General features: G+C 33.9%; 1 protein-coding gene across 2 annotated transcripts in view; it reads right to left on the bottom strand.

Annotated features, from left to right (window-relative positions):
* FARP1 (FERM, ARH/RhoGEF and pleckstrin domain protein 1) overlaps window positions 1-24,075 on the bottom strand; it is a 293,495-nt gene that overhangs the window by 57,159 nt on the left and 212,261 nt on the right. For both annotated transcript variants that reach the window (XM_074299401.1, XM_074299399.1), the window contains exons 8-13: window positions 20,936-21,083; window positions 19,079-19,174; window positions 16,621-16,784; window positions 15,909-15,977; window positions 13,981-14,056; window positions 11,962-12,202 (exon numbers count right to left, since the gene is read on the bottom strand). In XM_074299401.1, coding sequence (XP_074155502.1) covers window positions 11,962-12,202; window positions 13,981-14,056; window positions 15,909-15,977; window positions 16,621-16,784; window positions 19,079-19,174; window positions 20,936-21,083 — 794 coding nt within the window. The remainder of the gene's footprint in view (window positions 1-11,961; window positions 12,203-13,980; window positions 14,057-15,908; window positions 15,978-16,620; window positions 16,785-19,078; window positions 19,175-20,935; window positions 21,084-24,075) is intronic.

Here is a 24,075-nt window from a genome sequence, read left to right as displayed (position 1 = left end):
GACAAGAGATGAGGTTATTACAAAATTAAATTACACATTAAGAGTTAGGGAGCTTTGGGAATGAATGGACATTTTTACCGTTTCCAGAAGTTGAGCTATAATTTTTTTAAACTTTCAGACAGATATAAGGGTTAATAGCTTTCAAATTCTTCTCATTTTTCCCCAATGATTTCTCTTGGGACATTACTTTTTTTTCCATTCCTCTTTAATGTGCCTCAAGAGATTGAGTGTTTAGCTGAAAGACATAACACTGTCTCCATGGAATAGAAGCCCTTTCTCATATAAAACCTCAAGGGAAACATTTCTAATAATTGCTTTTAAAATTCCTTTTAAACATACATATTTATTCCCCTGATACAGAGAATCAAGGGACTCCAAAATATCACAGCAATTGTATTTACTGCACTTTCCAATTTATTATGTAGCACAACAGCCAGTTGGATTCCTTCATTTTATTAATTTAAAACACACTCAATAATTCTGTTTTATTGGTAGCTCTAGGGAAAAGGAAATTTGCAGGGTCACACATTGGAGAAGCATGTCAGCATTTCCCCGCATAGCCTCTTAATCATGAGAACTATAATATATTTAGGGTGAGAGTTTATGATTAACAACCCTCATTTGGCTTTTATATACACTATGACTTTGTTTTCCGGTTTGGAAGTGTGGGTTGTGCCCAAGCCGAACATTAAACAAGCAAATTTTATGTCATTAGTGCTATAATTCAAAGGATTGGGTTATTTTTTTTTTAACAGGGAAAAATCAAAAATGTGAGATAGAATCTTGAGCAACTGTATTCTATTTTCAAGGCCCACAAGAGGCTTCTTAATGCTTAGTCACTGAGAAGATAGGAATGAAGGAATTTGTATTTTTAAATTTATATAAGTACTGCCATCATCAATATGTAACCTATCCACACATTTGCAGATGTTTACAATTCACCAAAAAAAGAATGTTTTCTCAGTGTCTCTTTTGAAATATGTCAGAAATATTTTTAAAATTCTCTATGCCTTTTTCAGCACCTCAAATAAAGATGATTGCATAATCAAAATCTGTTTAGCTGTTTTCAAAAAGCTACTTCTAAAACATTTTTTTCTTTCATATTTTCATGCTAAAACACCAGAGATCTTTATCGACATTATTCAAAGGCACATAGAAGAAACACATTAAAATCATTTCTCTACCCTTTTTAAAAGGGATCTTTTGAGAGCTATAATAATTGCTTTCAAAAAGATTATAGTGAAATCTGTCTGTAGATTTAATCTGTCCCTGAAAATCACTTTTCTATGGAACTATTTCTAAGTAGGGGTTTTTTTAAAGCAGGCTTTACTACAGTTTAATGTCTATATAAAGCTTTCCTTGAATGACTATATCAAATAGACCTTATTAACTTTTTTCATTTAAACTATGAAGTTCTATGAGAAAAACTATTTTACAGGATTACCAGTTTATTAAAAATGTTGACCTCTTCCTGTTAACATAAATAAGTTGCAAGAACAATAACGCTGTCGATCTATAAAACCCTTTGAGAAAAGTTTCACCAACAGCTAAACATTTAGCTCTTAATGAAACAACTCAGCAAAGCAATAGAAACAAATTTTGCAGGAAAATAAAGAGATGCTATTAATGGAGAAGTAGTTTTGGATAATTAATGCACTACCCTACTCTGATACATGAGGAAGAAAGGAAAGGAAAACCTCCTTTATTTGAACATGGTGGTGGTAGTGGTAGTGGTGGTGGCGGTGGTGGTGGTGGTGGTGATAGTGGTGGTGGTAGTGGAAGGGTCATGAAATTAGGGAGAATAACACATCATACCAATGCAAAATATCTTGTACTTGGGACAAAGCTTCAGCCATCAGTGAGATAGAACAGTTAAACCATTGACATTTTTTACAGCAAAGATACCTGTTAGAACAAGTAAAAGCTTTCAGTTTAGATAACAAAAGATATTAATACCGTGCATATAATGTTACATGAGTTTGGCTTGACATGCTTAAAGAGTCACCAAGCTCAGTGTTATTGGGAGAAGCCAGCAACCCTTCAGGTGGTACAAATCCATGCTTTATTGATATACTGCAATATTAGGCAGTGAAAAAAGATGAAATCTGGCAGTGTTTGTTGCAGCTCGTCTACATTTAGGGGTAACTCACTAAGCTTTAGATTAAATCTAAAGGTCATTCTTATGCTTCCCTTTTCCTCTCCCTCTCTTTACCCCCCCCCAAAAAAAAGTTATAAGAAATAAAATAGAGTGTAAAATGTCCTGTCTCACACTTACATATCAGGAACTCACATAGTTAAAAATGTGAGATCTGCTCCTTTGTCTAACTAATCCCTTCTGTAAACAGCTGCCACAGATACTGCCAGTTTCAGCAAGATATCTTCCCACAACTACAGTGGTCCTGCTTGCTTCAAAATAAGTCTTCAAATTATGCATATTTTAACAAATCACAAGGTGTAAGAAAATTAAATATAAAAAGGATAAGGATATCCTCCAAATGGCAGTAGAAGTTTTACCCACCTCTAAGGAAGTATGGTTCAGAGCCAGTAACACAGAGTTTTGGGGATACTATGATCATTATTTGAAGTGAACAGGGTCACTGTATGTGGGGAAAACAGGTATTCCAAGTACAAATAAGTATTCTGCAGTTTAAAAAAAGACATCAGACAGTGCTCCAAACAATGCAAGAAACAGAAGGCACACCATGCTTTGAAGATAAAGACAAAACATTGAAAAGATTTTCTCCCAGAGAGGTACATGCTGACAAAACAGTGCATATAATGGAACAACAAAATAAAAATGCTTTTTCTTAAATTTTATTAAACAAATGACAAAAATGAGAATGAAGTCCCCAGCATTTTCTATTTAAAAATTAATTTGGTTTGTTAGAGATTTTTATTAAAAATATATTCTCTATACTGCCTTATATATACAAACAAAATTTAAAAACACAGAAAGGATTAATAATATACAGCCAAGCTTATGAAATCTGGTTAGTTTTCCCAAGTCAATTTCTCAGGAGGAAGAAGTGAGGGGAAAGGGGATTTATTAGGCCATCAGCCATTTTAAATGCTTACTGAGAAAGCAACAAGTTTGAGCTCTGAACTATGGAAGACCTACCTTTGATTTCACCATAAATCATCACAGGCAGAATGACAACTGCTTTCTTCTCACCAAGGAAATGTGAAACACATGAAAAGGAACTGTTAACCTACTTTATTAGACCAGAAAACTCTTTTCCAGTGATTGTGAGTTCATGGGTTATCACTATGCCATTTCTCAGTCTATTGCAAATGGTTATATGGACTATTTGTGCCTGACCTGTGCAAGAGTCTTCTGAGCTCTTATTGGTCTGATCAACCACACACCATACTTTGATCATAACATAGTCATGTCATTTAAGTAAGAATGGACAATAACCAATTCACACTCTAACAAAAACATTTTGCTTTTTCCTGCTTTAAAACTCACTGAAAAAAATCAATTCACAGTGAAACAAAACCAGAATTTCAAGCACACTCAGGTTTACCCCCATCATTGTATCTTACATAAGAATCAACTATTTTACATAGAAGCTGTGAAGGTTTTTTCTTTTTAAATTTCTCTTTCTTGCCTGTTATATGTTCAATTAAAGTGACTAAGTTGACGTCCTTAACATTCTGAAGAGATCACACCTAGCATAGGGCCTTGTAACACAGCACTTCATGGAGTACTTCATGGAGGTCACCTCCCAAATATACCAACTTATCAATATCCATTTTTTCTTCAGTGGTCCATGCTCTTAATCCTCAATAATTTGTAATATAACATTGTGATTCCAAACCATATTTCAAAGTTATTTTCTAAAGAATTCTCTTAATATTCACAAGATTAAGTGAGTTAACTTTGAACCCACTTTTGGGAATAAAATTGTATAAGATGCCTTTCCCATTCAGAATTTCCAATAAAATTTCAGCAAAATGAAGAAACGCTGAGGCTTATTATAGGACTAGTACCTCAAACTTGAGTTAAGTCATACTTAAATTACCACAAATGGAGGAGACTCTACCTTGTTTTTAAAGATTTTTAAGGAAAAAAAAGTCACTCAGATTCTCTGGGATGTTTGATAATTTTTTTTTTGGCTATTCTTCATATGGTAAACTTTGTGCTAAAGCTAAAATATATTTTCTTTTAGGACCTTAGTAAAGCAAGAAATATGCTGATCAACTTTTGATGCAAGACTATTTTTGAAACCTGTAAATTTCTTCCCTAATCTTATATGTGTAATACTTTCAAGGATCTATTAACATACATATAATATGTACCTTTCTATAGAACAGCTCCTTAGAAATATGCTTTTTCAGAATAGTACATTTTTATCCTATATTAGATTGCTTGCAATCTTGGGGAGGAGGGAAGTAAAGGAAGGAGGGAGAAAATTTTAGAACTCAAAAATCTTACAAAAATGAATGTTGAAAACTATATTTATCTGTATTTGGAAAAATAAATTATCATTAAATTTTTTTAAAAAGAAATATGCATTTTTCAATGGTATAAGGAGCTGAAATTTTCTCACTTCTAGTCATTTTTTAAAAATTATTTAGGAATTTGATGAGTTAGGGCAGCTAGATGGTACAGTGGATAGAGCACCAGCCCTGAAGTCAGGAGGACCTGATTTCAAATCTGGACTCAGACACTTAATACTTCCGTAGCTGTGTGACCCTGGGCAAGTCACTTAACCCTAATTGTCTCAAGGGGAAAAAAGAGTTTCATGGGCCCTGGAAATAGCTCCTGGGAGAAGAATGAAAGCAACAAATGTAAAAGTGACCACAATATACTCATATATAAATCTGTCCTTAAGTACTTTAAATATCAAATGGTTGAAGATATACATTCCTAATGAGAAATAAAGAACATATTGTCTGATTAAAAAGAGAAAAAGAAACCTTGAAGCAGTGTAAAGTACTTATTCAAGGAACCAATTGGAACTCAGTACTAGAATACCTCTAATCTAATTGTTTTCTCTAACAGGTGAACTTTTAATTTCATTCTTAACATCAAGAATCACAAGTATAACTTTCCTCCCTGGTTCAGTAAAGTAGAAATGGGAAAATAAATAGGAAAGACAAAAAATTAAAATAATTTTAGTCTGAGTATGTGAGTACTTATTTAACTCTACCAGCCAAATATCCCAGAGTAGTGAGAAGTTTGATTTAATGATGAGATATGGCCTAGATTAATGGGAAGTATGATTTAATGATGAGATGATGAGATTTGACTTGTTTTAGGTAATATTCCATCTAGATTATCCTTTCATTTTATTCTTTTTTTTTCTGTGCAATTGTGCAATTGCAATTGTGCAAATCACAAGCTAGTTTTGCATTGTCAACATTCCTCTGTGTCTCTTTGCCAGAAAAAAAATAATCAAAGAAACTTGTATTTCTTTTTTTTTTAAGTTCAAATTTCTTTATTATGTGATATATTAACACTGACCTAAAAAAATAACCTATGTCAATCTTAAATATAGGCCAATGTCAAGGAAAATATTTAAGTGCTCACTCTGAGTATTACATTTCACTCAATTTAACAGAAGCACATGGAATCAAACCAAGGAGAAAATACACTGCCAGCGTATGTTTTAATGCTGCCAGGGTAAACTGCTCTAATCTCCAACTGTACCTAACAGCATATTCAGGAGTAATTCTCCTTTTGTGCATGGCTAACTTAACTCAATGGAATACCATTAGGAAATACACATTTTCAGAGAAGTCTTTTGTAATGCACAAATCTACAAGCTTCATATTAAATTAGTGGGAAGTACATATATGTACAGTTTATCCAGTGTGTGACATATAGTTTACTAGTAAGAGAAATGGGGACTTCAAGAACATATTATATTTGAATTGTACTCTGTGACTGATTTACTTCCTTCCATGTACAGATTATATGACTGAATATATTCACATTTTTAAAATCAGTACAACTGATCAGGAATAAAAACAGATTTGTGCTATTAGATAATAGAAAAGCTATATAAAGTTAAGGGAAAAGAACACTAGACTTGCTATCAGAGGACAGGAGTTCAAATTTCAGTTATAACTAGCTGACTGATCTCAAACAAGGCATTGAACTTCTTTAGGCCTCAGTTTCCCCACTTCTAAAATGAGGAGATGGAGAGAGCTTTAGAAAACCTCTTTTAATTCTAAATCTATAATGGTGATAAAAATAGTATCAGCATAAATCATATTTGTAAAGAATAACTCAAAGTTCATTACTATTAGACAAATGACAGGAAAAATCTGAAGGAAAGTAAGAAAATCCTTTTCTTTAGAAAAGTATCCCTCTTGGAGGAAATCCAAGAATTCTTAAGAGTGATATCACTAACTTAAATAGATTGAAGTACATAGGCACAAAACAGTTTTCAGAAAAGAAAACAAATCAAATTCAGCTTGCAAACACTGAAAAAAAGGGAAGAATTTACTTAATCCAAAACTGAATGTATACAATAGCACAGTAATCTGCCAAAAGATAAAAAAACAACAACAAAAAAAAACTTCAAGTAGTTGTTTGGCCCCACCAAAAAATACTTTGATTTTTCACTAAACCACCAGACTGTTTCAGTATTATAAGGACACAACACATCATCACTTTCAGTACAGGAGGAGTGGAGTGGCCATAAACTACAGGCTGACATAAGGAGTAAAGAGTAAGCCATGAAGTAATTCTGAATTCCCTATTAATGAATATTACTTGCAGTCTTCTAGACTAATTCTTAGGAGAAACTACCAATGAATTAAAATATTAGTAAATTATGAGTTACAGGTCAAAACTTTTAGAAAAATTATATCTGGCAGAAAATTAGAACTGCTACTGCATTTATCACTGGGAAAATTCTCAACCATGTTAAAATACACAATAATTTCATAGGGAAAACATTCTAACAAGAAGTTATTTTTAAAATGCAAACACAACCAGTAATATAGATCTGGAAGTATATAAAAATGGTGTTCTCTACAAATATGCAAATGTTGGCTGAAGCTAGGCAATGAAAATTGGATTTCTGTGTGCTTTGTGGAAAGAAAAAGCATATCACATGTTGCTTCTCCTACAATTGTTCTGTCTTTTCTCTCTCATTCTCTATGAGTGTAATATGCTGGATTTGAAGCCATCCTTGAGAGGAAAATTTGAATGATTCTTATTTTAAATGGCAGAGGTAATTTATCACAGCTCAATGGCTTAGAGTCCTGGCAAATCCCCAAATTCCCATCGCATATCTAGGAAAGAATCTGGCCCACAGACTGCCTTTAATTAAATGTCTGTCTAATCACACAACTTCAATAGCATACAGATGATTGTCATAGAGGGTTGGAATTGTTCACTTCAAGTTATGGAACTCATTAAGTACATTTCTTCACACTGAAAGAATTTCTTAAGGCTTGATTCAGCCTTAAGGGGGGAAAATAAACAACAAAAACATTTTGCAGTCTGAATATCTTTGCAATATTATCCAACAAAAGAAAAGGAAAATTCTAATTATTAAACAAGTGGGTAAAACTACCCAAGCCTTATATATTAAAATATGATGTTTTATATGGTTAAGCCTTAAAAACATTCACTCTTAGGGCAACTGTGATATATTGGTCATTCAAAGGGTTATTTTGACCACAGAGTAACAGGCTATAAACATCATAGATCATACACAGCCTTAAAGAAAGTGGGCAACAGTTAGTCCATCTGACAAGAACCAGTGTTTGGTATCTTAACATCATTCTACCTTACTGCAGAACTTACATGTGTGCTTATATTCCACACAATCAGATTCTGTAGGATGAAGTGAAACGTGTTTAGAGAATGGAAAGTTTTGGGGGGAGGGGAGGCAGGAAGAGTCCAAAGAATGTACTGACAAGAGTCCCTGCTTTTATCCTATGTTATGCACCATCTGTAATATAAAAAGTAGGGCAATTATTTGTTTAATTGGGCTATAAAGGTGTGTGGAATAATTCTCCAATTAGTGTTTAAAAGCATTTATATTATGTTTTAATGTAAGACAGGATTCTTTCTACAAATAATAGCATCCACTATGTTTTTGACTTCTGAGAACTAACTATTGTGCCTTTAAAAACTGTATGCCTAGGAATCTGTTGACTGAAAATTAATGATACCAACATTACTCCTTTCAGAAACATTGAAGAAGTAGGAGTAGGTAACCTCCACAGATGTCATCCTCTGGTGAGTTATCTTGTAGTAGAGGCAATCTGGAATTTACAGAGGCTACACATGTGTCACGACAGATTTGGAAGGCTCAGAGTACAGACCAGGTGATGATTGGTATGTCCCCAAACCTAAGGCTAAGCTCAGCTACACTGAGGCAGCTTAATACTTTATTGATCACCAGGTGATCACAATTTCAGCCATGATAATTAGTTTCCACCTTTGTCACTATAGCATTTACATCAAATAAATCACAAGCATTTAAAGTCCTGAAGTTTATAGAGTAAAAGCACCTATCTTGGTTACTACACAATAGAAAGAAGAAATCTGCTTAAATGCCACTGAAAAGGTAGACAGTTTTGTCTTCATAGATGTGATCTATCCTAGAACTACGTTAAGCACTTCTTTTCTAAAATACTTGTTATCAAGCTACTTCTGAGAAAAGGAAACTGGATACCATTTGCCTTCGAAAATTCATCTCTGGCATTTGTATACTGTACAAGATTTTAGTTAATTTGACTACTTATTTTAGAAAGATATTATGTATCAACTGAAGAAAAGAACTGAGGATATAGATATGAACAATGGAGCCTAAAGACAGAGAATACACAGGTTGCTACACCTGGTTTCATTTAATCACTTGAATGCAGTTAAGAGCATTCATTTGACATCAATCTCTAAGTAAAAAACAATGGCATGTGTAAGAAAACTTTCACTTTAACAAGATCTAACAGCCTTATGTCTAAATAACCACAATAAAAGAATGAGATATTCTTAGCTTTATCAGTCAACTATATGGAAATTCTATATGATTATTACCAGTCTCGAAATCATTCAGATATAATATTCATCCATAAGAAAACACTCCAAGTTCAAATATTTAGATAAATTAAAAAGAAAAAAACCTCATTTCTATAAAGTACCATATACATATAAATATATATGTATAAATAAATTGCAAAGAGTTTCATTTGGAAGTTAAGACAGGTAATTTCTAATTCTGGTTCTGTCCTTATTTAGTCACCTGCATCTAGGCTTATGTTTTCTAGGCATCATTTTTCTTATCTGTTTAATATGAAAGTTGAATTAGGTGACCACTAAAGATAATCTCAAATCTAAAATTCGGAAACTCTATGAAATATTTGTTAAATCTATAAAAATAAAAAAAATCCCTAAGTATGCCAATAGGACAAACATCTCTCAAACTCATAAAAAATCAAGTTAAATGTTACATCACCTTCTGAATCAAGAGGAAAACAGAAGTTTTCCAGAACCATCAAAAATTAGTCTGTATTAAAACTGATTAAGTTTTAACAATATTTAAAATAGACTGATCAACATCCATGTGGGCAGATAATTATTTATGGTTCACTTATGGTCAACCAATATTTTTACTGAGCTTATATTACTACCAAATTAAGTTAGCCATATATATTCAACTCTTCCTACAATATAACGTCACAAAATGATTACAGTAAGGCCACTGGAAGGGATTTCACAGTTGCAACCCAGTTCAACATTTTGGCGGTTAATTAATAGCTACAAAATGTGTTCCATGATTCACATTAGTACTAAATGTAGCAAGAGTAAAATAAAAGGCATGAGAACATTACTGTGCTATGTCTCCAACTCCTACATGTATATGTACCAAAGAACTTAAAGGTCTAGCATTTTACATTGAAAAGAAAGAAATGGAAATCTGACTGAAAATGGACTTTTTGAAGGAAAGACAAGATTCTTCATTCTATATACTAAAACATTACTTCAGAAAAAAGGCAACAATATAAAGGGAGCAACTTTAAAATAAATTAACCATTATCAACTATAAGTTCGTGTCTATGTACATTATTTTATGGTCAGAAAAAGACCCAAGTTATTTTTAGTAAAAATGGGAACATACAAAGTAATTAAAAAAACAAAGCAAAACAAAACAGAGGTAACTGTGCAGGAAAATATTGTCCTGTGTCATACCCTGTTCAGAGATAATCTAATCTATTGGTCAACACTTAACACAAGTCAATAATTTTTCTTTCACATAGAGATTATGAGGACCAGAGTTTCCCAAAATTACTAGTTTCTTTCACTAACTACTTAGAAACTAACCCTGTTTAATTAAGTTATAGTTAATGGACATTATGCTGATTTTTAATTTAGACAAGTCCTAGAGAGAAACCCAGTCAGATAAATTCTTCCCACCAAAATGTGCATTATTTTTGACTGATGTTTCACCAAGATTTGATTATAAATAGCAAATAACTTATATTTAGTCTAGAATTAAATTTCATCCCTACCCCTTTTTATGAGGCACTAAAAAGTGGATCTCCTCTTAAGGAGTCAAGTAAAGCCAGTATGCCTTCCTGTAATTTATACTAGCCCAAGTACTCGATTAATCAACATGACAATCTACTTAAAATGATAGGATCTACAAGAATATTTTCTGCATAAACACAACCCACTTACAAGTTATATTAAATTGATTACAGATTTCCTTTTGCTTGCTACTACCAAAAAAAGAAATCAGTAATAGGCATATTGTGATGACCCATTATTGTCATTTCTTTTATCTAGCTGATCAAATATTGAAGAAAGCTATACTATAGAATCGTTTTACTTTTTTTTTTCATTAAGAACTTAAAAGTATCATGTATACTATCTAAAATTTTGTTCTTACAGAACTTTTTTTTCTTTCTAACGGTGTGAAAAACAAATGAGTCATCAGAGTGGAGGCTCCAAGCTCAATTCAGGATCTATGATCCCAGACTCTTAATGGCTAAAATTGAGCATACCATTCTCATCATTAAGACAGACACGCACAACCCCCTACTCAGTTTCCTCATCAAGCTGTAGACTACCAAAGGAATGCTTGTTCCTAGGTGAGGGAGGGGAATTCAGCACAACAGGGTTACCAAACATGAGGGGCTGGTTGAAGGGACTTACTATTTCAGGATCTGAATCACTCGATTCAGTCCCACTACTGGTGGAGCCCTCTGCTATTTGGATAGCTGCCATACGGTCTATCATACCACTGGCACACCCAACCTTCTTGTTTGGACCAAGAACAGCTACCCCATTCGCCAATGCTTTGCCTTCTGAACAAGCCATTTTGGTAATGAGCTCTCCCTTTCCATAGCTTTCTATCCTGCTTTCTTCCCTTGGGGTTGAGACTATGTGGCTAAGGATGAATGGATCTGTTTCTGATTTATTAAATGCACTAGAAACATTCTTTAAGTGTGGCCTCTGCAAGATAGGGGAATGGTTTCCATAATGAAGATGTCTGTTTGAGACAATGTCCTCTTCCATAATTGTATTTCTATAGTCATGCCCATTTTCCGAAACATAACCCTGAGACCCAGTTCTATCCCAACTCAAATTAGGACTCGATCCTCTGCTACTAGGGGACAATGGAGTGGCAAGAGGACTACGGTTACCAGACCCCCTAAACATTTCATCCACTAAGGAGCTATGTCTTTGAAGTCTGGGGCTCCCACTACTATAAAAGGTTATGTCTTCTAAATCATCATCAATGTACTCTCTGGAAATGGGCTGGGAAGACTTCCAAGAGTTGGGGGAATCCCTGTGTCTAAGCTTATTCCAGTTTTCATCTCTAGAGAGCATATAAACACCACTGGTCAAATCACCCTCATGATTGTCATTTGTTGGGGAATGCGACTGAGTTACTGGTTCTCTTAGAAGATCATATTCACTATCTACATCACTGCAGTCAATGAAAGGAATGGAGGTGCTGCTGCCCCGAGCAGCCCTCGATGCTGGACCTGTGCTTGGCTGCTGCGACTGAGGATTACTCTGCCGTGTTCTATCCTTAACGACCTCCTCCTCTTCCTCCATCGTTGCCATCACAACACCATCAGCCCGTCCGCCATCCTTAGGACTCTTTTTCAGAGAAGGGCTCTTGTGCTGCTCAGATTCCTCAGCAGAAATGTTCAGTTCTTTCCCTTGGTGACCACTTTGACCCCCTGGCAAATCAACACCATCTCCATAGGTAAAACTTGAACTCTGTAGTGGAAAGGGAGGGTAAGAAGTAAAACAGAGATAGGGAGAAGAAGGAGAGAAAATAAGACTGGGTTCAGACTGCTTGAATGATTTGTTTCCCTGAGTCCAAATGAATGAAATCTCATTAAAACTACATTTGTTGGGGCTATTTGTTTTGTTTAATTTTTATTGAAGCAAAAAAAGGTTGGGAAGAAGGAGAAGGGTAAAACTAGACCTGTGATTGATATGAAGAAGTGTCATTGTAGAAACTTCCTCTGTTGATGCAAACCAGTACTTACTCTGGTTACTGGGAAAAATAATAAGAATAATGATGATGATGATGATGATGATGATGATGAAAAACTCTTCTAGATAACATTTAAATATAATAGCAATGCTGCCTATCTTATAGACCCAACAGTTTAAATTTTTTTTTTTTTTTTTGAGGCTGGGGTTAAGTGACTTGCCCAGGGTCACACAGCTAGGAAGTGTTAAGTGTCTGAGACCAGATTTGAACTCGGGTCCTCCTGAATTCAAGGCTGGTGTTCTATCCACTGCACCACCTAGCTGCCCCCCACTTAAAATTTTTCAAAGTACTTTTACATATACTCTCATTTGGTCTTCAAAAAGCATTATGGTTAATAAGTATAAGTTCACAAAGAATATTTGAATATCACACAGAAAGAATTTAGAAACATGGAATTTTAACTTGAAAGGACCTCAGAATAACCTGGTCTACCCTGCTCATTTTATAAATTAAGAGCCTGGAGTCTAGAATGATGAAGTGACTTTATGTGCCCAAGATTTCGTACTCTATGGGTAAAGCTGGTCTCCTAATATTCTATGCTCGATGCTCTTCATATGTGAAAAAATATAGAGCTAAGTGCTAGACAAATGCTGGCCCCTGCTCTCCAGAAACATAATCAAGATCTTATTTAGTGTTGGAAGTTTACAACAAAGAAACCCTTATTCCTAAGTAGCTCTAAGGAACTCAGAGGCAATAAGAGAAGGGAATTTATCATAGACTTATAAAGACAAGTTAACTACAACAACAACAAAAAAGAGAAAAACCTTGAAGAAAAAAATTACTTCTGTGCCTGAATTCTACATACTAAATAGACATATTTATGCAATGGAATTCCTTAATGTTAATTTAAGCCTTAACAAAGTTCTTATTCATCATCAGGGAAAACTCAAAAGTCTTCCAGAAATTACCTCCAGGAAAATATGCTTTAGCCACTCTCAGAACAACACGATGATAAAGCCTCTTGTTGAGAATAGCAATTGCTGCCCTGTAAAATAAACCCTGGGAACTCATTTCTCAGTTTGATGCCAACTAGGGGTTATGACTTTGGCAACAAACTGCAGTTACACCCATCAGCTAGCATAACGGTTTCTAATCTTTTCAAGCAAAAGAACCTGTTTAGCTGATGGAGACCTTAGCTCCAAGAACAGTCTTCTTTAACTTTACCATTTAGCTAAATTTATGACACAGCAACCTTCTCCAGGGTTTATATCACACATACAACTGAACAGGAAATATCAAGTGGTTTGAATCCCATGGGACCCTATGGTAAAATTTGATTCCAAGCTAAGTAGAAGAAACTGATGGCCTAATGTTTGGACATACATAGTTGAATGTTTCTATTCTAGTCTACACTTCATGCTTTTGTACTGGAGCCTTTATAACAATTGTTTTAAAATTGCTAAAGTCAACCAGGAAGAATAATGAAAATAAAATATTTAGCAATAATAGAAGAAATTACTTTGCACAACATTGGATATTTATCACTATTACTGACTTGTTTTGGCACCTCTGAGTTCTGTTCGACAGGCTGAGCAGAGAGGCTTCTGATTGATTGAATCTTGCTGTGCTTCCTGGGGGGGGGAAAAATCACATCAGGTAACTAAATTATATAAACATTGAGCACTTTCTTTTAAAAAAAATAAAATAAAACCTGCACTCCCAATTCCTCAAAGCACGATTTTATAATTTGTTCTGAAAGTCACTTCCAGTCTGCTTTTTCACATCCATAGAATGTCTTATGAGTTACATAAGTATGATTGAAGAGAAAGGCCATAGTTAAATCTGTTTTTTTAATTTAATAGTTCTTATTTACCAGATATATGCATGGATAATGTTACAACATTGACAATTGCCAAACCCTTTGTTCCAATTTTTCCCCTCTCTCCCCCACCCCCAATATGGCAGGCTGACCAACACACGCTAAATATGTTAAAGTATAAATTAAATACAATATGTGTATACATGTCCAAACAGTTGTTTTGCTGTACAAAAAGAATTAGACTTTGAAATTAATCAAATCAGTTTTAAGGATCATTACAAATCTTAGCAATGCTTTGAAAATTGCAAAGTCAATGGAGACAGAAAAAAAATTCTATGGAATCTGGCACACTTTGAGCTACAAGCTCCAGGATAACATTTTGCAATTAGTTATGTGTATCTCATATATTTACTTTCTAGGTCAACTTTATAAAACAGATAGTACTTATTTAATTCAGTACTTGAAATTCAAAGAAAAATAAGTAACTGCCTGCCAATTATAATAGATATCTATGAAAAAAGATCTATCTTGGGAATCACTGCAATTATAAGCTCAATCAACGCAGTGAAGTGGAACATAATTTTATCAATAACATCTTCCTTTACTTTTCTGCTTCCTCTTAAACTAATAAAAATTTAGGAACAAAGAAATTTAAGAATTTAGAAACAAAGCAAATTACATAGATAGCAAAAACTTGACATTACGGCTAAAAATTGAATTGCAAGGTGTTTTCATGTTAAAAATGCCAAAATTAAATAAAGATAACTTATTGATGACTTGAAGACTCAGAAAAAATTCCTATGTCAGGATGAAAATGCTTTTCAAGGTGACATGAGAAGAACATGTACATTATACTAAAATTAAAACTATAGTTTTTTCTTGTATATAATTTTAAAGTAATTAATAATTCAAACAATTGTTTTTCTCATCTATTTTAAAATATTTTGTTACTTTTCTGACCATTCCTTTTTTCCTTTTTTTTTAATGCTAAATTTTCTAATCCTATCTTCTCATGCATGACATCTAATTTACAAACTCATAAAAATTCATAAAGTATAAGGTCAACAAATATTTACTGTGCTTAGCTCCATGTAAGTATTTCCTTTCAATCCTTCATACTCAATTTTCTGTTTTGAATTTTTGTTCTCCCCTCTTCACACCTCCCCTGTGGGAGTCTTTCTCCTCTTATCCTCAGATGAATAGCTCTCAGTCCTTGCTTACTGCTCTTTGCCTGTTTCCTTCTCATATTCCTTTATACTGATACAGAAATATCCCCTGATTCCAAACTAATCCAACCATTCTAGAGAACAAGTTGGAACTATGCCAAAAGGCCCATAAAATTGTACGTACCCTTAGACCCAAAAGGAGAGAGAGAATTTGGAACTCAAAATATTAGAAAATGTTAAAAATTGCTTTTACATGTAATTGGAGGGGAATATTTTTTAAAAGAAGTTTCTCCTGAGAAGACATTGAAAAAAATATGAAGGCAAGAGGAATTTACTTGCCTAAAATCAGTGTATGGGATTGGGAGTATAGTTAAGATGCAGCAAGTCTGTGATGGGACACAGAGCCTTCATGGAAACAGACATTCTTGGCAGCAATGAAAGGTTACCTGGTGAGTATCATTGCCCTCAAATCAGAAATAGCATCAAAGTTTCTCTCACCTTTCAAACGGAACTTTCTTATGTCCTCCTTCTTTAACATAGTCAAGAACCTGCTTCTGAGTTCGACCACTAGGACAAAGACCACAATTATAGGAAGAGGGAGAAATAGATATAACTGATAACACAAAGATTTATTATCTTGTTTTTCTTTCTTCCAGAACAGTGAACTGTTACATTTGAAATAAATTTTTCAATGGGTCAGAAAAGAAAACAACCACGGAATCCCCTCCCTCCCAATTCTTTGGAAACTCTGGGTTTGACAAATGAAAAGGGAGAAACAAACCCCTTTTCTGAAATCATTATTCATAAAAATTTTGTGTTTTCATTACTGCATAATTGTAGGCATTGCCACATTGCATACTCTTTCTTTGAAGACAGGTAAGTATAGTAAGACACCCCAAATTTTAGAGAGATTATTATATTATTTTCACTTCTAGAAAAGTACATTGTTTACAGTTTTAAACCTAGTGTTGATGGAATATCTGAAAGGGGGTATCAAGGGGCTTTGCTTTGAAAGCACAGGATTTCTACCACTTGAACAATTCAAGTTTGCAAAGGTTAACGGGTTTCCTGTAGTGCTTCTACTACATAAAACAACAGCTGTAGTAGTGTAATTCTAACAATTCAGTCATAGAAGGAATTCAGTTCAAGTAAATAGTTCAGAAATGACAAAATGTGGTTATCGGTCTTGGGGGTAGAGCCTCTACCTTACCTGAACCTAAATGATGACCCTCTTGTGAAGAGAACTGGTTTGGGCTTTGGTTTAGGCTCTTCAAAAAGTCTGAAAAAGGCATGATGTTCCACACATATTTTCCAGAATGACTTACAGAAATCTCTACTGGCCATCAGGAACTCTAATGTGTCCTGGTATGAGCTCTAAAGAGAAAGAAAATTATGACTTTGTTTATTTCTATCATCTACAGAAAAACTTACTGAGCTTCACAAAAAAAGGAGATGGGAAAATAATAGGCCATATTCTATTTCAATTTTTGAATATGCTAGGGCAAACTTTTTTTTCAATGTTTGGCAAAGCTTTCTTGCCAGTGATGATCTAAATCATAATTCTGCACATACATTTAATTCTCCACACACTTAATCCTGCCCAGAAGAACTAACAAAGAAAGTTTGGCTTCTAGCAGGACTGATCAAATTTCTTTAATAGGATTCATAAACAAAATACACATACTTCATTTGCAATTTTGCTTAGACATGCCTAAGTATAGAAACTCTCTTGCAAAAAACTTCAGTGGCTAAGGTTCATAAAATTTTCCTTCTTAGGTTTTATGCCAAAGTTGGAACATTATCTTATAATCCTTCAGCATGTTTGTCAGGCCTAAAGGAGGCATCAGGTGCCATTCTGGAAAGGAAAATCATTTCCAGGGGAACCAAAGTGGCATCTTACGTTTAATTTATTAAGTTTATATCTTTTGCTTCTTGAAATAGGATACCGTGATATTCTTTAAGATCCTTTAGGCCTCTAAATTCCTTTTACCATTTATTGTTCTTAACTTAAAACCCATCCATCTATCTGTTTATTTATCTATTAGACACACACACACACACACACACACACACACACACACACATATATATATATATATATATATATATATATATATATATGTATATATATATATATATATATATATGTATATACATGTATGTGTGTATGTACATATTTATTTGTGGTGGTTGTTCACTTATTTCAGCCCTGATTCCATTTGGAGTTTTCTTGGCAGAAATACTGGAATGATTTGCCATTTCCTTCTTTATTTTACACATGAAAAAAATGAAGGCACGGGTAAAGTGACTTGGCCAGGTGCACACAACTAATAATTGTACAAAGCCATATTTGAACTCAAGTCCTCCTGACTCCAGACCTAGTGTTCTTTCCACTGAACTATTCAGCTGCCCATGTATATCTGTATATGTCCATGTGTTTTTCTGTCTATCTGAAACAATGGCTTCTAAAATTCTTAAGAAGTCCAAATTTTCACACAGTATTTCCTGATACTCAACCCCCAAGAAATAGATTATATTAAAAAATGTCATTTTCAGTCAATTATTTGGAAGTTAAGAGAGCATTTTCACAAAGAAAGACTACTACATATAGGACTAAGTAACCTGAAAAACAACCTGTTTGGCACATAATAAGTCTTCAGAATCAAATCATTTTTTGTTAACAGTTTTACTATGTTAAAACAAGGTTTATATTTAAAACAAATACAAGAAATGCATTTATTGTTTCCATAGTCCCAATCATAACAGTAAATAAATACTTCTTTTTTCTCCCCTAAAGAAGAAAAATTTATCCCTGAGAATTCCTTGGTTTGAGTTATTGCTACACGACTTAGGTAGGGAATAGGGGTCCATGGAATGCAAGAGCATAAGTCTTAAAATGGGAGAGATGGAGATAGGGACTCTAGTGAAGATAGCAAGGGCTTTAGCTAGGTAATAAGGATGTTAGAAAGAAAAAGAATAAGTGGGGCAGAAGAAACTTGAAAAGGTATTTTCTGTTCCTTCTGGATATCAGAAGTGGCTTTTTGTAGTTAACTCTGGTTGGAGCTCCAAGAGTGAAGCAATACACATAGATTTCTTGAATTTATAAAGAATCCGTCACACCACTAGAGTCACAAACCCTATTCTATCCTTATGCAATTGCTAGTACCTCCTTTCTTTACTAAGGGTCATAAATTTAGAGGCCTAAAGGATCTTAAAAAACATGGAGTTTAACCCTCTCTTTTTAAAAATGAAGACACCGAGGCAAAAAATAAAAATAAAAGGCTCTGTGATTTATGCAGAATCACATAACTGGAAAATGTATGTGAACTAAATCTACGTTTTCCTGATTCTATCAACTATATGCTATTGTAACTTATAAAGTTGACAGTTAAGAAGCTACTTTCCCATTTGGAAGCATTTTTTAATTATGAAGACCTCCAACTCCAATTCACAAGGGCATCTTAGGCCAATTGTCAAAATCATTTCCACAAATTCACTTTAAATAAACTTTCATGAAATATACATTATGTATGTCACTGTGCTCTTAGTAATAACTTTCAGTTCAAAACTAAACTCAAATTACCACAGACAGACCTTAAATATTTACTTCATTTGAACTGGGATAATAACCAAACTAGGCTTCCCCTAAACTTCCCTGACCCACTTACATTAGCATCAGGGCGCAGTTTGATGAGAAAACGTTTCCTTTTGAAGCTCAGCTTCCTCACCTTAGCCCAGTTAAAGGCATTGATCTTGGTAAAACCCTAAAAAAAATATACAAAACCATCCAATAAAACATATAGTCAAGTAGCAAATTCAAGGAATATCTCCACAAATCATAAAAGAATATTAACACACTGACATACACAAGTTTCTTAAGGATACAAGTCATTTCCTACAAAAGTTGGTTAGGCTCTTGTGAATTATATCCTTAACAAAGCCTTAGAATACATTGGGATGAACTTGAGTTCTTTGATTCAATTAAGCCAACCAACCACAGCTTGAGAAGGGGACTAGAAGCTATGAAGACCTCATCGATGGTGATGATTATTATTTTTATTGTGAATTCATCTGATCTACTCAGAACTAATCCTTTGCTTAGGGCTTGCTTTCTAGTTTTTTGGGTTTTTTTTGCTTTCTTTTGCCTAAATACAATGTCCATCACTAAATTTAAGCACGCCAGGAATTTATTATTGTTTTGAATTGACCTTGAACAACTGTTCATCGATTAGATCAGTTGAATTTTCAATGATAAAACCAAGAGTTAGAAACAAGTTCGATGCTGGAAAACACAGGTAAGTGAACTCTCAAATAGATGTACATTAGACCTAAAGTGTAGCCTGTAAGCCTCGCATATACTATTATAACTGTGACTTCTGGGGGTTTGGTAATTGAGTCATATTTGATAAGGAAATCACAGGAACTTAGTAGGTATAAACAAGAGAACAGCAAATTCAAAATTATAGGGAAATATAAATAAGGGACTAGCAAGATGATTAATTTTGTTATATAGTACTTTTAAATTACTCCTTTACTATGTAATTCCTAATATTCAAATTACTTAGAATGAAAGGAAAGCAACTCAGTGATACTATAAGGAACTCAACTTTCATATTTAAGAATTAGGAGGGAAATTTTAATTTTTTTCATTCTTTATGGTAGATTAGCATTATTTTGGATATTTAACAATTTATAGTATAAATACATTCACTTTTGCATTAGTGAACTTATCAAATGCTTCATTTATTTGTTGAAAAGAGGTTTTGCAAGGTAGATCCCTCCTGCCAAAGATCATAAATAGTGACATTTTGAAACTACTTTATACAAAAAGAGACATTTCTTTGAATCCTCTTTGAAAAACTATCCCCAAATAATCAATTGATTATTAATCCTCAAGACATAATAGTAGAACAGCCATGTCCATTGCCATATGTTGATTTCAGCAAGGATTATAAATTTCTAGGCTTCCATTGCTCAAATAAATTCTTAATTGAGGGTTCCTTAATTATAAGAGAAAATGGTAATTAAACTGGATACAAGAATTAACTGAGTAAAGGAGTAGTGAAAAGAACTAGACATAATTTAATTAGCAAAGGATATACTTTCTAGCAGTATAGGAGACTGATTCATGGTCTCTTTGTACTTAAAAACTTAGAGATTTGCCTATATCACTACTGCAAAATCATGGGAACTGATCAGAGTTTAAGTGACAGCAAATATATATAAGAGGTAAGACATGAGCTTAGGTTTTCCTGGCTCCGAAGTAGGCTTTCTTTCTCCTATGTCACCCTGGCTTCTCTTTAGGATATAGACCACTATGATAGAGCAAGAAAATAGAAAGGGGATGGGGAAGGGGGAAGAGATGCCTCTTCTCACTAAAAAGTAATAAAAGAAAGTGAATGACTTTGTCTGATACTGTTCACCAGTTTCAATAAATAATTAATCCAGAATTGAGTTCAAAGGCCCAATTTTCTTCCCCATCTCCTGGGTAAGGGATGTGAACAATATTCTGAAGTGGCTCTCACCTGAAACACTAGAATTCCTGTGTTAGCAACAGCCAGGTTGATCTTAGTACCTTCCCTGTCCTTCGCTGGATGCAATCGGATTCCATACATCTCTAGCCGGCGTGCAATCTCCAGGAGCTGGAAATCTGATTCTGCTGGTGTTTGTCCACTTATAAAACAAAAATTAAAAAGAAAGGGCAGAAGATCTGAATTCCCTACGTCTATTAATTTGGGATCAAGTGGCTTCTCTAGGGATATAAAGAAGCATTTCATCCAAACATTGAGGCTAGCTGATCAGATGATATCCAAACTCCCATTCATTCGTACCCAAAGTCTAGCAGCTGGAACAAAAGCTCTATTGCTCATGTAATTCAAAACCCCAAATGTCTACTTCAAATTCTGCCAATTTTTAGAATCTCAAAGAATTTCCTTTAAGGTTATACAAAAGCAAAAAAACCCCACAAAAACATTGTGTTAAAACAAGTTTTCAGTCATTTACAATAGATTAGCTCAGTAAATCAAGTTCAAAACCATACTCTAGAAAACAAGGATTATAACGTCACCATGTTTTAAAAGCCTTATTTAAAAAACAAGACAGCAGTAACAAAAAGAAAAGCCAGTGAATCCTGGTCATGACCAGACCTACTTTTTAGACTATATCATGTGAGACTTTTTTCAGGGCATATTGACCTGATGCACAGTTTTTTGTTTTTATTTTGTCAATAACTGTGCAATAGAGTCATCCTATATATAATCATTTTCATTTTCAAATTGATTTGCATTTACAAATAGCTATCATATAGCATTTAGTTTGCACAACCTAGCAATTTAAGTGGACAGGTCAAGGATTATCATATTCCCATTTTAGAAATGAACCACAAATTACAAACATTTCTTAAGTGCCTACAATGTACCAAGCACCATGTTAGGGTGTTGGGGGAAGGGAAAGGAAAAGTGAAATAGTCCCTGCCCTCACGGAATTTACATTTTATTGAGTGAGAAAATACATGCAATATAGCCACATATAAAATATTTACAAAATGAGTTCAAGAAACTGGAGATGGTAAAACAAAATGAAGGATCCAAAAAGGGTTAAGACTTTTGCCTGGTGTTGATGAGACAATGACAACCAAAGGCAAAGGTGTTCCATCCTTAGTTCTATTTTCTCTGCAAAAGATAGTGGCTTAATACTAGAAAAAACAAAATAAAAAAAAATCATTGAAAGACAGTTCATACCTAAGATCAGTAAAGAGATTGTAAGAGAGCAGTTCAATGAATTTAAATCATCCGACTCAGATGAACTATATGTGCTGGTCTTAAAAGAATGGGCAGATGTGATTGAACAATTATTGTTAGTGATATTTGAAAGATCACAGAAAACAAGAGAAGTATCAAGAAGACTGAAGACTGTAAATGCTGCCTCAGTTTTCAAAAAAAGAGAAAAGAGGAGAATCTACAAACTATAACCTAATTACTTTGACCTACAATTCCAGGGAAAATTCTAAAACATAATTTTAATTAAAAAGATGGTTGACAAGCCTCTGGGTGAGGAAGAAATGCTTAAAGAGATAGGATGACATTACTGAAAAAAATGATCATTCTTTTCCTTTGCAGATAAGACATATACTAAAAACTAGTACATGAGGTGAATATTTTTAACACCTAGATTTTAGCAAACTTTTTGATAAAGTGTCTCATATTATTCTTGTAGACAATATAGAAACACAGATATTCAATACAATTAAAGGATTCAGGTTTGTTTGAACAGCTAGACTCAAAGAGGTTTAATTAATTGTTCAATATCAACATGGCAGGAAGCTTCAAATGGAGCTTCTTCCCTAATGAATTGTGCTTGACCTTTGCTATGTATTATTTTTAAATCCATAACATGGATAAATGCAGAGATGGCACCAAGGTGGAAGAGACTGCTAAAACACTGGAGATAAAGTAAGGATCCAAAACAATCTTGTCAGAGTACAGCATTGTGTTGGATCTAAGAAGAAGATATGCAATAGGGTAAGTATAAAGTAGGGCATTTGGGTACAAAAAAAATCAACTTTACAAGTATAAGAGGGAGAAGCATGTTATGTAGTAGACCTGAAAAAGAGCTGAGGTTTTTAGTGGCCTGCATGCTCAATAAGTCAACACTATAATATGACAGTTAAAATAAATGGCATTTTATACTGCATTACCAGGGACAAAGCTTTCAGGAACAGAGGTGATTGTTCCACTGTACTGTGATCTACTAAGATCTAATCTGGAATACTATGTTCAGTTCTAAGTACTACAATTTATAAAGGACATTCACAAGTTTGAGAATGTCTCAAAGAAGGGAATCAGGAAGGTGGAGGTATTTGAGTACATGTGATATTAAGATAGGTTGGTGAAAGGCTCTGAGCCCATGTCATATGAAAGGAACTAAGCTTGATAACTAGAGAAAGCCAACAGAAGACTATAATCACTATCTTTAAGTATATTAAGAGTTATCACATGTAAGAGGAATTTTGATTTGTTCCTTTTTTGGCCACAGAAGGCAGAAACAGGATCAATGGAAGATAATTTTTAAGCTTGATTTTAGGAAATACTTCTTAATAATTAAGAGTTGTCCCAGAATATAATTTCTTGCCTCAAGATATGATAGATTTAGCTTCTTAGTGATGTTCAAGCACAAGTTGCAAGATGAATTGATTTGCATGGTAGGGGAATTCCTTTATGCATTGGACCAAATGACCAATGAGGAAACTCCAACTCACAAATTCTGTAATCTCGTGATTCTGGTAGTGAACTAAGGGAAAGAGGTACTGAAAACTCAAGATAAGAGAAATCAAATGACTTTAAATGACTTTGTAGAGAGTCATTGGTGTTGAAGGTGAGCTCAAGTCTTTTGATTCCAAATGTATTTCTTCTTCAAATATACACTGTTCATTCAACTGATAAAAAGTTTTCCATTAATGCAATCATCTCAATTAGCATTGATTAAAAGTAACTATTATGATATATAAATACTTATGTTTCAATTGGAAATATCATATGACATAATAACTGCCAATTTCAAAGTCAATTTTGTGAACATTTTTGGAGTCTTGACCAAGCTAAGAATCTAAAAACAAGCCAGTAGTCCCTTCAAGACCCAACATAAGATTATCAGTTTTAAAAATACA

The sequence above is a fragment of the Sminthopsis crassicaudata genome, chromosome 3 (assembly GCF_048593235.1).
Source record: "Sminthopsis crassicaudata isolate SCR6 chromosome 3, ASM4859323v1, whole genome shotgun sequence".
NCBI lineage: Eukaryota > Metazoa > Chordata > Mammalia > Dasyuromorphia > Dasyuridae > Sminthopsis > Sminthopsis crassicaudata.
This window is presented reverse-complemented; position numbering and strand designations above follow the sequence as displayed.